This window comes from Cyprinodon tularosa, unplaced genomic scaffold (genome assembly GCF_016077235.1).
Source record: "Cyprinodon tularosa strain WSP-4 unplaced genomic scaffold, ASM1607723v1 ctg106, whole genome shotgun sequence".
Lineage (NCBI taxonomy): Eukaryota > Metazoa > Chordata > Actinopteri > Cyprinodontiformes > Cyprinodontidae > Cyprinodon > Cyprinodon tularosa.
In genome coordinates this window covers 2,276,500-2,295,048 of record NW_024037849.1, presented here as the reverse complement: position 1 = coordinate 2,295,048, position 18,549 = coordinate 2,276,500, and the positions used below count along the sequence as shown (strand labels likewise).

The 18,549-nt window shown below is 39.6% G+C and overlaps 1 protein-coding gene across 1 annotated transcript in view; it reads left to right on the top strand.

The window, feature by feature from the left end:
* Window positions 1–15,321: 15,321 nt before the first annotated feature.
* Window positions 15,322–18,549, top strand: part of LOC119784904 (glypican-1-like) — a 53,523-nt gene continuing 50,295 nt past the window's right edge. Inside the window, exon 1 of the mRNA XM_038287189.1 lies at window positions 15,322–15,988. Within this exon, the coding sequence (XP_038143117.1) occupies window positions 15,808–15,988 (181 nt within the window). The 5' untranslated portion in view covers window positions 15,322–15,807. The remainder of the gene's footprint in view (window positions 15,989–18,549) is intronic.

Here is an 18,549-nt window from a genome sequence, read left to right as displayed (position 1 = left end):
TCACATATTTTCATACACACTAAAAAATATGTAGATAGGTATTATTGTTTAGGAAATCAGACTTCATCTTACATACATAGATTTTTCAACAGTTAAATTAGACTGTCTTTTCTGGACATTTTGGACATGTAAATAATTATTTAAGTTCTACAACAAGGTTAGTCTTGAAACTGAATTTAAAATCAAACAATTCATTTCCCTTTTCTAGTATTTTACCAATTGACACATCATCTCAAGGTGCTTTGTAGATTAAATTCAATTACCGTAGTAAGATGGTTGCACATTTTTCAAAACCAGCTGAATGCACCCAGTCATTTACATTTTTTTTTCTTAGGGTGTTATTGTCATTACACTGTCACAAGTACAGCACAACAAAATTCACTCTCTGCATTTAACCCATCCCCTTGGGGAGCAGTGGGCTGCCATTTGCGGGCCCGGGGAGCAGTGTGGGTTAAGGGTCTTGCTCTGAGAGCTATAGTAGCAGTCTCTGGGAGTGCGTTTTAAACTCACAACCTTAGAATCCCAAGCTCTATGCCCTAACCACTAAAGAGCAAGCATGCATGTTGTGACAGTGGAGAGGAAAATAATATTGTGAGTGGTCTTCTGCCCAGGCCAACAAGAGGTTTAACAAAATATTACAGATATACACTAGCAACATAAAAAGCACAATTAAATAAATGTCGTCTATGTTAGAGAATGTATCAATAAACCAACTCCACTCCACATGCTACAAAAGAAAGCAGACTGAACCACTTTTCAAAGGGAGGAAAAAGAGAACATATAGCTAGAATAATATCAGCTGGGCTTATAGTATCCAGGATGGTGTGACAATAAACGGGAACAGACCAGATGATGAGAGAACATAAAGTTTGGGGTTTGATTAACAAATACTGCAGAATGGAAAAATAGAGTCAGAAGAATCCTGAAAGGTGGTCCCTATGTCCTCCAGCTGGCTAGGCCTAGAGCAACATAACAAATATGAGCCACTCTGACCATATGCTTGATCAAAAAGGAAAGTTTTAAGGCTTGCGTTAAAAGTAGATTATAAATATCTGCCTCCCATTCAACTTTTACAAATTCTAGAAGCCACTAGTGTCATGGTCTTGGTTCTGTTATGTTTTACTTTGCTCCATGTTTTCTAGTTTTATTGGTTTAATTCATATTTTGTTGTATTTTCTGGATATATGAGTTCTTAGGTTTTTATTTGTTGCACTCTTGTGTTGGTCTCCTTTTCCCTTGCTCCTTAGACTGCTCTCTTCACATCTGCTCCCAATCTGCTCGTTAGTCCTCTCTTTGTTCAGTCCTCCATAAATACCCTCCTTGTGCAGTTCCTCAATGCTGGTTCCCCGTCATACCTCGTCTTACCCTGGCTCCTCGTGATTATTTTTCCCTGATGTTTCCATGGTTCTGGTTTGTGTTACATTTTAAGTTGCATTTTGGATTCCTGCCTCTGTAAAACTGTTTTCTCCAATTAAAACTGCAAGAAGTCACCTCCGCCTCTATGCCTCTGCATTTCGGCCCTCAAACCTCAACCTAACCCTGACAACTAGTAAACCTGCAGATTGAGAGTGAAGCGCTCTGTTTGGAACATTAGGTACACTCAGATGCTGCTTTTATTTTACTTCTAGTTCATAGTTTATGTAAAGAACTTTGAATTGTCTTTGTACTGTATTATGCTATATACATAAATGTGGCTTTTCTTGCTTTAGTAGGGTGTTACTTATTTGGAGTATCCATGATATCTTTGCATGACCAAGATCTAGGCCTTGTCATTAAACACATATTATAGGTGTAATTATTTAGCCTCTTGGCTATGCAGAGATTAGTGTGACTTGATTGGCATCAACATTTTATCATTCCTTCTTTTCTATTAAAAAAACTGCCATTACAGAACAATTTTAAGAAAACGTTATGCAAGCAAATGAAAATGCTGGTGAAGTTTCTCAGTCTTCCAGGTCATAGTCATTCGAAAAAAGTAAAAAAAAAAACAATACACTGGAGTTTGCTTCCAATTTTGAAGACGTTTCTCTTCCCATCCAGGAAGCTTTTTCAAACAAATTAAAATTATTTCTATCTGAAACTGTGAACATAGTAAATCCAAATGTTCTTCAAGTATATCCCTGTGTTGCTTCCTTAATAGAATTTAAACAAAGGTCCACATCCAAAATCTGCTTGAGGTAAACTTAAAAAAAGAATTAAATACAGAGCAAGGGCATAATAACTCATGACGGGATACATAACCTTTCTTTAGAATATTTATTAGATCTATTTGCTTTATGATATCCACCTTTTTCCTGTTCAAATAAAATCTGAGCTCCTAATTATTCTGACCCTGGCTACGGCTTATGATTGATGGTGGAGCGATAAAACTTGGATTCATCATTGTCATGCTGTACAGCCTTCAAGGTACACTGACTAAGGACATGTTGCTGATCAACGTTTTATTGATGTTTTAGCTATAAAAGATATGACAGCAGACATCAGTTATTAAAAACCTAGCATACAAATACCAAAAAAGTGATCTACGATTTATCTTTATTATAGTCCTTGATCTACGTGCCAAGATCTTGCTTTAACGACAACAACTGAGACCTTTTTAAATTTGATTTATGTTCCTCTGAAAAGTTTATTATTTCTCATTGTTCCTGGATTATTACAGCGATTCTGAATATCAGCTGATGGAAGTTTAGCAGAGGTGGTTTAACTTAATGCTGTAGGTATGTATGCACGTTTTACTTAGCATCTATTAAATGCTTAGAATGTAATTCTGTTACAATGGTTTGCATCGTCGTGATTTAAACTAATGCAGTACCTCTGCACACCAACTGTAACGATCAAAGTGAATCTGATACATCTTGAACATATTTATATTTGTTTCCCACATTCCAGCAAAAACCACAGTTTTCTGACATCTATTATAGTAACAAGAAGAGAGCATGGTTATGCTAGAAACTCTTTTTGGAAGCATTTGAGTTTTAACAGAGATAAATGTGCAAGTATGTTATTTAGCTGGCAAGTTAGGATAAAGGGGATACTTTTCCCCAGCCTATACCCTGAACCTGCGATGTTTGCAGGTAATTCATTTGGCATGCTTTCCCATTTATTTATGTGGTGTACATCTGTCTGATCAGGTTGGCCTCGAAATGAGACTATGAATTGTAACACAAAAAATGCAGGACTTTTTTTTTTTGCCTGTGGGCGTGATTCCTTACATACCAGAAAACAAAGTTTTTTCTGTAAACTGTGAAGAAATTAGGTCATAAACTCAGCTGTATTATTACAAAGTGGAAAATATCTCCATGAATTTCATATTTAAGTTTAAGATAACAAATACGTGACCATTTTTAATCACTATTTCCTTACACTGGTGTTAGTATCTGCAATAAATCTGTATTAGTTTGTTTATTATTTCTTTTTCAAATAAATCAATTGTTCTGAGACCTAACTGCTGAAAAAGTGTTCAGGTTCCAACTTGTTCACATCTAACTGCCATTCTGTCACTATTTATTAGCAGTGGTTGTGAGATCTTATCATGAAAGAAAGATTGCCTGGATTGAGGGTGTCAAGTAAGCTATCAGATTTTCATCTTTGTGACTCATTGTTGGTGGGTATGTGAGTACAACATGTATTCTGTTTAAGCATGTGTAGGTGTATTTTGTTCCAGATTTCCTTTTGTATTTATAATTGTAGATGCCTATGAGAAGGATCAACATTTGTGTCAACAGAACATATGGTTTTAAATCTTTAATAAAATATCTGCCTTCAAAAGAGACAAGGCAGGGTGAAAACTACTTATCACCAGCACACAAAGGCTGAAGTGTAGTGGTCCCCGCAGGCTAAGCTGCTTTGTCTTTCATTACTTTTCTCCCTGACATCTTCACACTTGACTGCATCCCTGGCAGGACCTCAAAAATACAAAATTGTATCATGAATCTGAATAATGCTAAAAGAATGTGTATAAGGGGGATTGTAGAGGGTAAGGTGCAGAGGATTTTGAAGAGGAATGATTAAAAAAGGAGCGTATTATAGTATTAAGGAATTTCTTGGAGGGCTTAGGTAGAGGGCAGATGAAAGAGGACTAGAGTTTTCAGATGAAGAGCTGAGACCTCAATAAAGTGATAAAACCGAGCAAATATTTTGTTTAATTTAGCTTTGACTATCTGAACGAGCTTTGTCATTCCCATGGCATGTCTCAAAATCAAAGCCATAAAACTTTACCAGCACTAGGTTTCAAAGGAATATTAATGAAAGGTCCCATTTATTTATGTTATGTAACCTTGAAATCAATGTGTAGACTGGTTTCACTCAGCGTCTCACAGCTTGTTGACATTACTTCTGCGGTTGTCTTAGTTAACAATGAAATCCTTCACCTGTGAGGTGCCATGAAGAAACTCAAGATGATACTTGTGCTTGTCTGCAGACAATATCCACATTGTGGCAGTGGATTAACTACTAACAAAGAGTCTGGAGCAAAACAAATGGTGTCTGTGATGGGTATTTTAATCTAAAAGGAAATGGATCAACAGAGTGGGGGTGGAGGATTATTTATATAAAATCTAATTTGTGATATGCTTTTTTTAATAAAATGTAAAACATATCACATCTGAGGGGATCGGGTAAAAGTTACATATTTTCTCAATTTATTCTAACCTAGTGCAAAACAACACATTTCTCTTTATAGCTAAATAGTTATATGTGATAATCTCTTCTCTCACATTAATCCAGCGTTTATCCTACCAGAGTAATAAATCTCTGACTGGATTAACCATTATCCTAGCATGACATGAGTGTGTAGAATAGAGAATTAACATGTTACTTTGTTGGATAATTCATTAAGGAATGAATTTTTCAAACCCCATCCAAAAGAAAATGTTAGTTATTTGATTATTTTTAAAGTTTCATATCTAATTTAGGTAGCACAGATAGCTTATAAGGATTATTGTTTCAGGGTAATGTAACTTCACAACCTGGTGAGGTGAGCTCATTACAGAAATCAAAGAACATTGGATTATTGCAATTTCAGAAAAATCAACTCTAGTCACAGTCATCAGTCATATTAAAGAGTACGTAAAAGAATATATGAGGGCTATTTTTATGTCTTTTTGTGTATTTTTCCAAAAAAATTGTAAACAGTGTTCTGGTTAAAAGTTGATGATCAATAGAGATCAGGCAACCTTAAGTTAGAAAATGCTTTCAAGGGATCCAGCTCTGGGCTGCTCAAGGGAGCAGTAGTTAGCACTGCTGCCTTCCAGCAAGAAGGTTTTGGGTTCGACTCCCGGCCTGGGGTCTTTCTGCATGCAGTTTGATCAGGCTGGCAACCCTGCCTCTTGCTCTTTTACAGCTGGAGATAGGTACCAGCAAGGATAAGCGTGATAGAAAATGCATGGATGGTTCCAACTCTTTGCATGCCAAGAGCATCATGGTTACCCAAACAAAATTTTTTTATATTTTAATCAAAATATGCAACTAAATTCAGTGGTCAGGTAAATAACTGACTTCTTGCCAAATGGTGTGTTGCCCTTTTGCTCTTATAACAGCTCTGACTTGTCAAGGCAGGACTGCACTACAACCCTGAAGGTGTGCTGTGATATCTAACAAAAACAAGTTGGTAACCAATAAATTAGGTCCTAGAGGTTACCAGCTGAGGCGCCATAATTAGTATTTATATGTCCAGCATTCTAACGGATACTGGTTTAGAGTGACTCCTGGGGAATCTGAATGCCTCAATAACTTTTGTATTGTGCCAGTGCATATTGTAGGCCTACTGCTGAAAGGCATAGACATCAGGGGTATCAGTTCCAAAATAAAAGGTGTTAATGGCCTGAATCACTTCTTAGATAAATCATATCTGCCAGAGTAACCTGAATGAGCTCTTATAGAACATGGCCTTGAGGCCATAAACTATGCTGGAACTATGTGTTTCTAAGGTAACACACTATATCATCCATATTATATATAAAAAAATGTAATTTATCACATTAAGCCACCTAAGTTAATATAATAGAATTACATTTTTTGTAAAAACATATTAGACCATGGTAATTTAATATTCATTTTACCAGTATTAAAAAAGTGATACTAAAAACCATTGAAACTGTTTAAATGGTCTATAGAGGGAAAATTATACAAAAAACTAATAACCTGCTGAGGTCTTGTCACCCAAGTAAACGTACATTGTGAGCATAATGCACATTGCTAAAAAAAAAAAAATGGTTTACAAAAACCAAGATATCATTTTAGAACCTACAACAGACTCTTGCTACCTTTTATATAAATGAGCATGTTTGTCACAAAAAGACAATTTTAATATCAGTGGGCGGTGTCAATAGACAGGATCTTAGTTCTCTAAGAATAAACAGTAAAGCCAGATTAAATATTCAAAAGAGAACCGAGATACAAACCAGGAATTCTGATATAGAGCTGTTTGGATAGATTGGTTTCAAATGGGATTATGTAAACAGTGAAACAGAGGACATGTTTCGCTTGTACCAATGTCATGATTTTCTCACTGATGACTAGCTTACTTATGCATTTCATTCACCTATCTAACTCTGCCTGATTTGTCATTGCTGCTCATCTGATCCACCTGCTCCTGCCTCTATTTAAGCTGTCAGCACCCAGTCATCAATGCCAGATAATTCTCATGAGCCAGTGGGGAGAGTGTGTCCAGTGCTACCGTAGGGTTTCTCATGACCTGTTCTGCATCTCAACCACTGAGCCCTACTGTTCCTGTCTAATCTGTTTTTACTTGCCTGCTTTCAGCTATCAGGCGAGATTATTCTTGAGCCAGTGGAGAGAGTTATTCAGCATTACTTTAGTGTTTCTGATTACCTGTTCTGCCTCTCAACCACTGAGCCTGCCTGTTCCTTTCTGTTCTGTTTTCCTCACCTGTTTTCAGACTCCTGCTGGATTTCGCTTTTTTGATGAACTTGCAGCTGTTTCCTGTCACCGACCTGGATTTCCCTCTGGAACGTCTTCTGACTTTTGATCTCCTAGTTCTGAATCCTGAGCACGTCTTCGACCCCTGCTTTGGCTTCACCCTCTGGATTTTTCTGCCTTCGTTTGTCTGCTCAGATCTGATCTCCTGCTTGTTCTCTGTCCTCTGGGGATGCAGTGTCTGGGACACTCTGTGTGGCTCCTGTCGCATCTTGTTGGCAGCCCACCGGCTGGATCTTACATTGTTCTCTGGGCACTGACTCCACTGTTAAACCAGAGCTTCCTGCGATAAACACTCTTGAATATCCCACTGTCTGCCTTGAACACTTGGTCCTCCGTTCTGAGCTTGACAACCAACTTTAAAACATAGAACTGTGCCATGTGATGGGGGCACTTTGCTGCAGAATTGGATGGTGGGTATTCCTGACTCCCCATTCCCCCAGACTCCTTCTGTCATGATCTTGGCGCTGATGACTGGCTTGATTGTTTATTCCATTCACCTGCAAAGCTACGCCCAGTTTCTCATTACCACAGATCTGTGTCACCTGTTCCAGCCTCTATTTAACCTGCCTGATTCAAGTCATCAGTGCCAGATTATTCGAGCCCTTGGTTAGAGTCTTCTAGCTAGTACTACTGTTTTCTGATTGCCTGATCCTGACCCATTCTGCCTTTGGACCTCTGAGCTTGCCTGTTCCTGTAATGATCCTTTTGCCTCACCTGTTTTCAGTCTCCCGCTGGATTCTGCTTGTTGACTGAACCTGGAACTGCTTCCTGACACAGACCTGGATTTCCCTTTGGCACCTCTTTGGATCTCTGACTTCTGACCCGGACTCCTTTGAACCTCTTCAACACCGGCTTTGGCTTTGCCCTCTGGATTGTCCTGCCTTGCTTCGTCTGCTTAGATCTGATTTCCTCTTCCTCACTGAACTCTAAGACCAGGTTAGTGACTTGGGTCTAATCTGTTTTTATCTACTGCAGAAGTCTCTGCCTTAGACGCCCTAGCTGCTCACTGCAGATCTGTCGTTTCTACATAAATCCTTTGAAATATCTTATTGTCTCTCTGTCTCAATACTGGGTCATTTGTTCTAAACCTTGACACCTTCATCCATGCACACTCAATTCCATTACAAATAGAAGCTTTTATAGATTCCTTCCTGATAAATCATCAGGAAGTCAGAAATGGGGAGAGTAAAGCAGAGCTGGTGAATTTCAAAATAAGAATAAAGGGATCCTACATGAGGACTGCTGCAAAGCAACTTTTAACAGTGATAATGTAGCAGATATGGGACCTTGTTGAGTGAAGCAAACCTGAGGATGAAAAACTGGGGAAAAAACAAACAAAACAAATGGAGTTGAAGAAAAATTAAGGGAGTAATAACGTAAACATAAACCTGGATGGAATAAGAGAAAAATGTATAAGAAAATAAGAATAAACTAGGAAATTTGAGAAAGTGCATAAACAGGAAAACACCTCAAAAATTAAGAAACATTGGGATGTGATTAAAGAAGGCTGTATTCAGTTTATTTATATAGCTCAAAACATTTTATAGAAACAATTCAATCAGATCATACAGACAGACTTGTTATAATTTTTCTATCTAAGGAAACCCACCTGCTTGCATTGGTCACTGACCTCGCAGGATTTACCAGATAGATAGATAGATAGATAGATAGATAGATAGATAGATAGATAGATAGATAGATAGATAGATAGATAGATAGATAGATAGATAGATTTGAACGTTCAAATAATTACATTAATGTGAATTCATGTGTATTACTAGTGAGATTTTCTTTTTTACTTAGTATGTAAACTCAAGTGCACTCTGCTTTTAATCCTTTTTATAGCCTTACAAAGTGTGTTATCAATTAACTTATAAAAGTGTCAGAAACTTACATCATTATGTCATTTTCCTTTTTGCAGCGTTGCGACATTCAATTTGAAAGTAATGAGAAGTACTTTCAACCCCTTTGTTGATTCAAAGTCCCAAAGAATTACACTCAGTTTAAGACACATTTTCAGTGATGTCAGTCAAACTTTCAGCTCAGCCACTGACCTTTCCCAGCCAGCCTCTGGTTCCACTTCTTCTGCTGATGGGGATGATAACATATGTGAAGAGTGTAGCAGCTCAGACAGCTCATCGCTCATATCTTTCCGACCGGGGAAATGCAACAAATCTTTACTTGTCACCAACCTCACAGCAGAACGGCATACTAAAGCTGTTAGGAGTTAGGAGTGCTTGCAGATGGGTAAACTGTCCTTTGTTGTTCTCTTTGCAGAGTGTTTCATGCATTCACGTGTAGAGTATTTCTTTCTTTTCACAAATCTCTAATCCTGACCTTGGTATCAACTTTTAAGTAAGTGCAATTCCTCTGATGTTTGCCAGCTAGAGCTACACTATATTGCCAAAAGTATTTGCTCACCCATCCAAATTATTGGAATCAGGTGTTCCAATCACTTCCATGGCCACAGGTGTATAAATTCAAGCACCTAGGCATGCAGACTGTTTTTACAAACATTTGTGAAAGAATGGGTCGCTCTCAGGAGCTCAGTGAATTCCAGCGTGGAACTGTGATAGGATGCCACCTGTGCAACAAATCCAGTCGTGAAATTTCCTCGCTCCTAAATATTCCACAGTCAACTGTCAGCTGTATTATAAGAAAATGGAAGTGTTTGGGAACGACAGCAACTCAGCCACGAAGAGGTAGGCCACGTAAACTGACGGAGCGGGGTCAGCGGATGCTGACGCGCATAGTGCGAAGAGGTCGCCAACTTTCTGCAGAGTCAATCACTACAGACCTCCAAACTTCATGTGGCCTTCAGATTAGCTCAAGAACAGTGCGCAGAGAGCTTCATGGAATGGGTTTCCATGGTCGAGCAGCTGCATCCAAGCCATACATCACCAAGTGCAATGCAAAGCGTCGGATGCGGTGGTGTAAAGCACGCCGCCACTGGACTCTAGAGCAGTGGAGACGCGTTCTCTGGAGTGACGAATCGCGCTTCTCCATCTGGCAATCTGATGGACGGGTCTGGGTTTGGCGGTTGCCAGGAGAACGGTACTTGTCTGACTGCATTGTGCCAAGTGTAAAGTTTGGTGGAGGGGGGATTATGGTGTGAGGTTGTTTTTCAGGAGCTGGGCTTGGCCCCTTAGTTCCAGTGAAAGGAACTCTGAATGCTTCAGCATACCAAGACATTTTGGACAATTCCATGCTCCCAACTTTGTGGGAACAGTTTGGAGCTGGCCCCTTCCTCTTCCAACATGACTGTGCACCAGTGCACAAAGCAAGGTCCATAAAGACATGGATGACAGAGTCTGGTGTGGATGAACTTGACTGGCCTGCACAGAGTCCTGACCTCAACCCGATAGAACACCTTTGGGATGAATTAGAGCGGAGACTGAGAGCCAGGCCTTCTCGTCCAACATCAGTGTGCGACCTCACAAATGCGCTTCTGGAAGAATGGTCAAAAATTCCCATAAACACACTCCTAAACCTTGTGGACAGCCTTCCCAGAAGAGTTGAAGCTGTTCTAGCTGCAAAGGGTGGACCGACGTCATATTGAACCCTATGGATTAGGAACGGGATGTCACTTAAGCTCATATGTGAGTCAAGGCAGGTGAGCAAATACTTTTGGCAATATAGTGTATATTAAACACAATGTTTCTGCCAGACATAATTAAGCTAAATCCTTTTGGCTTTAAGACTTCCTGCCAAAGGAATTCAAATGTTAAGAAACATTATCTTAAATCAAAAAATCCTGCGCTTGTTCCTCTAACAGATTTCCCCTATTTTTATTTTTACTACACACTTAAATATTTAAGATTTACACAAAAGCTTTTCTATCAGAGAAAGTCAACAAAAATCTAACGTTTTTTCGGTTGATTATTTCAAATGAAGAAAAAAAAAAAAAAAAAAAACCAAACACAAAAATCAAACCAACTAATGCAGAGGTCTTCAACAGGGGGTCCGCGACCCCTAGGGGGTCCACAGAGGCACTGCATGGGGGTCACAAAAGTTTTGGTTGATTAGACTTTTTTTTTTTTTTTTTACTCACCCGTACAATTTTTTCAACTAATGTAAATGTCTTTAAATACACATCTACATGAATTCAACACACTGTAGTAAACACATCAATGGAGTGGAATAATTACTGAAGATGTCTTTCAGTCATCAATGCACATAAGATAATGATGATTAAATGTACTGGCCTGCATTTTAACTACGTGCCAGATGGGTAAAATGCAGACTAATGCATTTTGGCCGCACTTAAAAGGGAGTTTTCCCTCTCCACTGTAGCCACAAACATGCGTTTTCCTGTCCAAAGCCGATCATCGTAAGCTTCAGGAAGAACCGGCCTAAACGTGCTCCACTGCCCATCAACAGCTCAGCTGTAGAGGTGGTCAGCAGCACCAAATTCCTGACAACCTCACCTGGACTGTCAACACCACCTAACTGGGCAAAAGGGCAAAGAAGCTCTTGTAAGTCATGCAGAGGATGAGGAAAGCCCACCTGCCCCCACCCATTCTTACAACCTTCTAGACATAGGCGGATCTACTGGGGTGGCATAGGGTGGCAAATGCCACCCTAAATGACAGCCTTGCCACCCCTGCTGCCACCCCAGTTGGCGGTAGGGGTGGCAAGGCTTATAAATTATGGATCATTTGAGAATTACGACCGCTAATTTCCAATGTCGGACTGCAGTGAATGCAGCACGAGATGACGCGAGAGCGACTGAAGGCCCATTCATACCTCACGTAAAAGACGGATACGGATACGTGTGGAGTGTTTCATACGTTCTAACCGTCGATTTCGTCCGTACTTTGACACGAAAATTGGGAGCTTACGCTTACGAACGAAACGGATCAATACGGAGCAATACTACCGGAAACGGTGGGGGCGCTATTGAGTTTTTAGTACAAAATGTCAACAGAATCAGGTCTTGGACCATCGCCATGTTTTGATCAATGACGAATCATTGGCGCCCAGCATTGCCACCTAGAGGAAATACGGGTTATTGCGCACCTCAACGGACGGAGGTATGAAGGACTCAACGGATAGAACGTACGGACAGAAATACGGACGTGCAGGCCAAACGTGAGGTATGACTGATTGTTTTGAAAACCGAATGGAGCAAAGCGAGGCAGCCAGGGGTGATGGGGAGAGGAGACACGGGATGAAACAGGTAAAAATTGATTAACTATCTATCGAGAAATGAAATCATAATGAGAGCACAATGTTGCTAGCATAGCTGCAATGCTGATTTTGAGATGATAAAAATCAGGTTGCAGAACGTTATTTCTCTATTTATGATGTTAGTTAGGCCTGACGTCTCAGGCTCATAAAGACATATTGGCGGTCAACTATGACAGAAAAGAGACTGTTAAGTTTGGTTGTACTCAAATCAAAACGCACAAAGGCATTGGATCTAAATAAAGTTGTGAAGCGTTTTGCTGAGCAACATGGAAATCGCTGCATTCAGCTGTTATAGTCATGTTAACTTTATGTTATGCTCTCTGGTGAGCCTTTACAGAGCTGTTACATTTTGTTTTGGCACCTGAGAAAATCTGATATTTCCTTTAATAAAACCAAAAGTGTTAAAAGTTAAAAATGTGATATTGGTGTAAATCCTGCTTAATATGAAGCAGTGTTGTTGTTTCTTTTTTTGTATATATAGTATGAAGCTATACAGAAATGACCTGTATGAACCTACTCACAAGCAAAATGTATTTTTATGTTGCGTCTTTTCAGATTTGTGGAGATTTTGATGTAACATACAGAACCCGCCTTTTTGTTGATTTGTTGATACAGCAGTATGGAGGACCAACTCTGCCATATAAAAATAGTAAAAATACAAACAACAAATAAATGTAAGTAGAAATTAAATTATACAGCTAGTCATAAAGGTATATAACTCTTTTAATTGGCTTCTTATTTGTTGATTGTATTTTTGGTGGCAATTAATTGTATGCTTATTTATTTATTGAGCATTTATTTATTTCTGTATTTATTTTTAAATATGGCAGAGTTGGTCCTCCATATACAGCTCTATCTATAGCATATTTACATGCATGAAATGTCCCTTTCATGTTGCCTTAACTGCTGTATGTCAAGTTACTGAGGAACAAATGGGGTAAATGTGGGTTCAGAGTAAACATTACATAGATGTCTGGTACCTTGTTCGGGTGCCTTGACCCATTTATTTCTACTGTGTAGTTCTGCTCACTTTATTCCAGCTCAGTCCATAGATCTCTGATGGGAAACTTTTTCTTTCTATAGTTTCTTCTTGTGCAAATGCTGCAAAGCTGCCTCTCTGACAGTCAATCTCACACATCTGCGACTCAGCACCTGTGTCTTACCTTAATGCCTTTCCTGTCATAAGGCCCCTCTAGAAGTAGTGTTATCATTCTTCTATCTCCTATTAAGTGAGATCACATTGTACGATGTATTATTAATATGAACTGTTTCACATGAAACACCAAACTGTGATTAAATTCAGTGTAAACAAATGCCATATGTTGCCACCCCTAAAAAATTCCTGCCCCCCTCTTGCCACCCCATAAATATTTTTCTAGATCCGCCCCTGCTTCTAGAGAAGCACCATAGAGTTCACCCTGCTGCCCTCTGGGAAGAGGCTTTGCAGCATTCGATGCAGGTCCAGCAGATTCAGCAACAGCTTTTTCCCCACTCTCATCAGACTGTTGAACTGTTGAGAAAACTCGAAATCAAGTCACAGACTCTGCATCACACCAAACTAAAATACTGCATTTTTGCACCATATATATTTAATACTCTGAACTTCCATATAAATGCATTTTTTTGACCATGTTTTTTCTCCCTCATTGTTTACATTTAGTCACTGCTGCACTTTATGGAATGGAAATGTTCTGAAAGCTGTACAAGACAAAATTTCTTTCCTTTTGTACAACTTTCATTGTCTTAGACCAGGGGTGTCAAAGTGGTTCCAGAAAGTGCCGTGTGGCTGCAGGCTTTCTTTCTAACCAAGCAAAAACACACCAGACCCCAGTCATCTCATCAAGTCATCATGTTAAGATTTGACTCACTTGATGAGATGACTGGAGTCTGGCGTGTTTTTGCTTGGTTGGAAAGAAAACCTGCAGCCACACGGCACTTTCTGGAACCACTTTGACACCCCTGTCTTAGACTTAGATAAAAGTAGTCTAAGTCTAAAAACAATATTACGCTACAGTACACAAACATTCGTCAAGCACTAGGACCAGGCAGAAAACCACAGCTCAAGCTGAAGCCTGCTTCCCTGAGTGTAGACCACCCACAAGCTCCTGATTGACCCACCATCTATTCTTGTGTGACTGGCTGTCACTGCTGACACTTCTGAGAAGCTCACTTTATAAAATTCTGATGTGCCACTGAATCTGTCTGTGAATGGTTGGTCAAACATGCTGAAGATAGTTATATTAAAAAATACATGGGTTTGAGGGATTGCTGTGGAGTCAATGAGTCAATGCAATCAACTGGTTTTACTTAGATAGAAAACTTTGTACCAATCTGACCGTAAGATCTGATTAAATTTTCACTGTAAAGTGCCTTGAGCTGCCATGTCTTTTGAATTGCTGCTATAAACATAAACTTAAATGAAAACTGAATCCCTTGAAGCACTAGTTTGGCACATCTAGGGAGTATTCTGGGGCTGCTGTTTTATTCAGAGACTGAGATGACAGTTTGTGGTTGTTTAATTCAATTCAATTCAATTCAGTTTATTTATATAGCGGCAATTCACAACACGTCATCTCAAGGCACTTTACAGTTCACCAGATCATACAGTCAAATTGATTCAAAGTTTTCTATCTAAGGAAAACCAATTGGTTGCATCAACTCATTGACTCAAATTCAATCCCTCACACTAAGCATGCTTGTAGCAACAGCGGAGAGGAAAAACTCAGTTTTAACAGGAAGAAACCTCCAGCAGAACCAGGCTTTGTGTGAGCGGCCATCTGGGTTTCAAGGAGACAGAAGCAGAGATACAAAAAGCAACTGTAAAAGGAGGCCAGGAAACACAAAGCCAGGCAGACGAGCTCCGAGCCAACTCCCGTGTCAAAGGATGAAGAGAGCACATCCAGCCAGTCACAGTCAGAGAAACAGGACTACATTGGAAAAAGGCTGACCTCCAACATCTATAAACAAGGGTGTTGATGGCACCAAGTAAACACTAGGGCACACTCTATTTTCTACCATTACTATTAATGGTTAGGGTTAATGCATGTATGATTGGGATAAAAAGGATCAATTGATAGGAGAAAAAAAAAAAAATCATACATCTACTTTTAATCACCGTTTTCCTTCTTTTCAGCAGGTGGCGCTGTTTAGTCCATTAACCCCGCAGCAGAGGAGGCGCGCACACAAAAGAGAGGGAGAGAGCATCAGCACCCTGCACACATTTCATTGTCCCAAGGCCAGGAAAGAGCAGGACACATCTAATCTTTTCAGAAACATCGCTTTAAGTCAAAAGATTATCTCTTCTTCATTTTATCCGGCTCATATCGTTCAGCAATGAAGCGGCAGTGTGAGCGCTGATCCACAGCGGCTTTGAGTGACACCTGCGCTCACTCCCTTTCACCGGTTCCCCTTTTTTCACAGCTTTTGTCTGGTACACCTCCGCAGTTTCCGACCAGCAGCGCAGGAGTGGACGAGGAAGAGGAGGAGGAGGAGAAGGGAAGAATAGCGGGGCGTACCTGGCGCCCGCAGCCGCTGGAACAGCCCGGATCGGCCGCTTTGGGAGTTCCAGTTCAACCGGCGCTTTGTGCAGTTTAAACGGGACACACACAGAAAAGTCCCCCAGATACATCAAACCACAAAGAGAACAAGTCATTTTGAAGGTGGTTTATTGAAGGTGAGATGAGGAGCCAAGCAGCAGAAGGGTTGAAGATGCGCCTCCCTGTGCTTGTGTGCGCTGTAGTGGGTTTCTGTGCGGCACCGGGCTTGGTATCCGGCGCAGACAGGAGCTGCGGGGACCTGCGACAGTTCTACACCGGGAAGGGTTTCACCCTGGAGGGAGTCCCTCAGACCGAGATTTCAGGTGAGTTATCAGAATTGCAATTATCTTTCGACTTTTTATGTTTTTTGAGTTATAAGAAACAGACATTTTATTGATAGTTTTATAAATCTATATAGTTTCTATAAATCTAATTTGCTTTAGTCTGTAAAAAATAAAAATGTTTAGATGCTGCAAAATTTTCATTACATAGGTTCCATAGACATGATACAGTGTTTCTATAAACAAAATGTACATTATGGATAAGATAAGATTAGGTAAGGTAAACTCATCTAAAAGCAAGTTTAACGTTACCCCCCTCTTGTTTTTGTTCTAAATAGCACCAGTTCATATACAGTACTACATTCTTTAGGCTCCTCTTAAGTGCCTTTAATGAGAATCACATTTAGGGCTTCCCCAGTCCATAACCTCTCTTGCACATCTCTATTGTAGTCTGCCCTTGGACTTTTATTGTCTGCTCAGAGCAGACTTGCTTTTAGGCGTCTTGGTGTATTTATCCATGGTGTTGATGCCTGCTCTGTAACATTTAGTGTAGAAAACATAATGGGACTAAAATAAACATCAACCAGGACTTAATTTCTGCTCATTTCAGTTAGATATCTACAGTATCCTTTGGAGGCTGCTGGTGGGACGAAATTGATGTTAAAATGTCCTTGTATTTGATTTGCATAAAGTAAGGGCTGCTCAATCACCTATCAAGGAAAAAAGCAATGATATGATTCTTTGTGATGCAACCTTTAAATAAAATTTATGTTCCACAGTTTTTGCACCTATATTAAAAGTAATACTAAATCAGCCTCCCTTGTATGTGACTGGGAATGGAGCAGGGTGAGGGGAAGTCCACCCAAGTGTCCAATTATATCAGTGGGAGGCACAGCACCAATTGCTCTCTAAAAAACCAATTGAAAACTGTACCCAGTGTGTGTTTCCTGGTTATGATCTTGCATGCTGATATTGTATTTCTGAGTGAGATGTGATATATTGTACAGCTCTGATAATAATTTCTACCCCGGTGACACTGAAAAGACTCTAGACTCATAAATCAGATCCAACCTAAGCTGCGGTTAATTTTACCAGGGAGAGAAATGGCTTTTAGATACTCCCATCTACCCTGCCATGTCAGTCAACTATTCACAGAGACAGGCAATAATGCATGTAATCAATCAGTCAATTTACCAGGCAGTCAAGCAATCAGTCAGCCTCAGAGCCCATCAATCTCCCATCACATTTCTAAGTCTCTTTTATTTATTTAGTTTTCTTCGATCGCTGCTGACCACAAATACCAACTAAAGTGTCTGTGAACGTTAATTCTCGTTCTACTTAAAGTTAATTTTATTTTGTCCAATTTGGCGCCTTTTGATTCTCAAAGGAAGGGACACAGGCGGTCATGAAAGACGAGGTGAGGCACTGTACATTCTGAAGGTCATCCCATGTTGTGTCAATGAAGAGGCTCTGGTATGGGCGTGTGAGTTATTAATATTGGATGTGCACGTACGTGTGGGTGTGTGAGGAAGACAGACAGCAGATAGATCTGAGCCCTCAGAGGTAGAGGGGGAGAAAAGGAAAAAGGGAGAAAACAACAGAGGCAGACAGGCAGGTTAACAGAGACAGAGCGTGTGAGTCATTGAAGGTCTTAGGCTGGGCTTCATGCAGGACACCAACACCATTTTTTTCCTCCTTCTCTATTAAGAAGTCATCTTCTATTGACTGGTGAAATACACAGGTTTTCAGTCTCTTGATCCTTTATAGTAGTTATTGAAGCAAAATCTCTCAGAACTCTTTGAAGCCAACATCAAGATAGGAACAAAGAAATATTTCTTCACAAGAAAAGCTCATATGTCTTACTAAATAATCCACAAATTAATATTAAATGAATATGAGTTCATATTAAGATAAAAAGTCTTGGGAGGAAGATGTGTTGGTTCTCAGAGATTTTAGAACGCATTCAAAGGTAACAGAAAGCATAATACTGTGTACTTTAAACTTTGATTTTGCAGGATTTTCTGGTATTTAATCAAAAAAAATAGCAAAAAGCATCAAAACGGAGATAGACAGGAATATTTTGACATGAACATAACTTTACCGGTTTCTACTAGACCTGAGCTCTATAGGACACCTTAAGGACACAACTAAAAATCTATGTGTGCAGCAAAAAGAGCCATAATGTTAGCTTTCGTGACCTCACAACCCCTCCATTCATTCCTGTTTAAACTAATTCTCTCAAACCTCACAATTAATGTGTAAAGCTAGAAATAAACAGCTAGCAGACAACATTGAATATCGTTTTGTTGAAAGAGAGGGAGTGTATAATTACAGGGATAATCTAAATTTCAAAATCTAAATAGCTTCCTCTACAGTCATGAAACTGAAATCAAAGGTGTGAAAGTGTGAACAAAACAACAGCTCTTTATTAAATTAAAGCAAGTTTCAAGAATGACGATGTTTAGAAAAATACTGAAGCTGGTTTTCTTAAAAGATATGCGGTGGAGGAAGGGTGGTGAACATCAATGATCAATGGTCACTCTACATCAGAGGTCATGGATTAGGACCCAACCTGATTTAAATATATATATATATATATATAT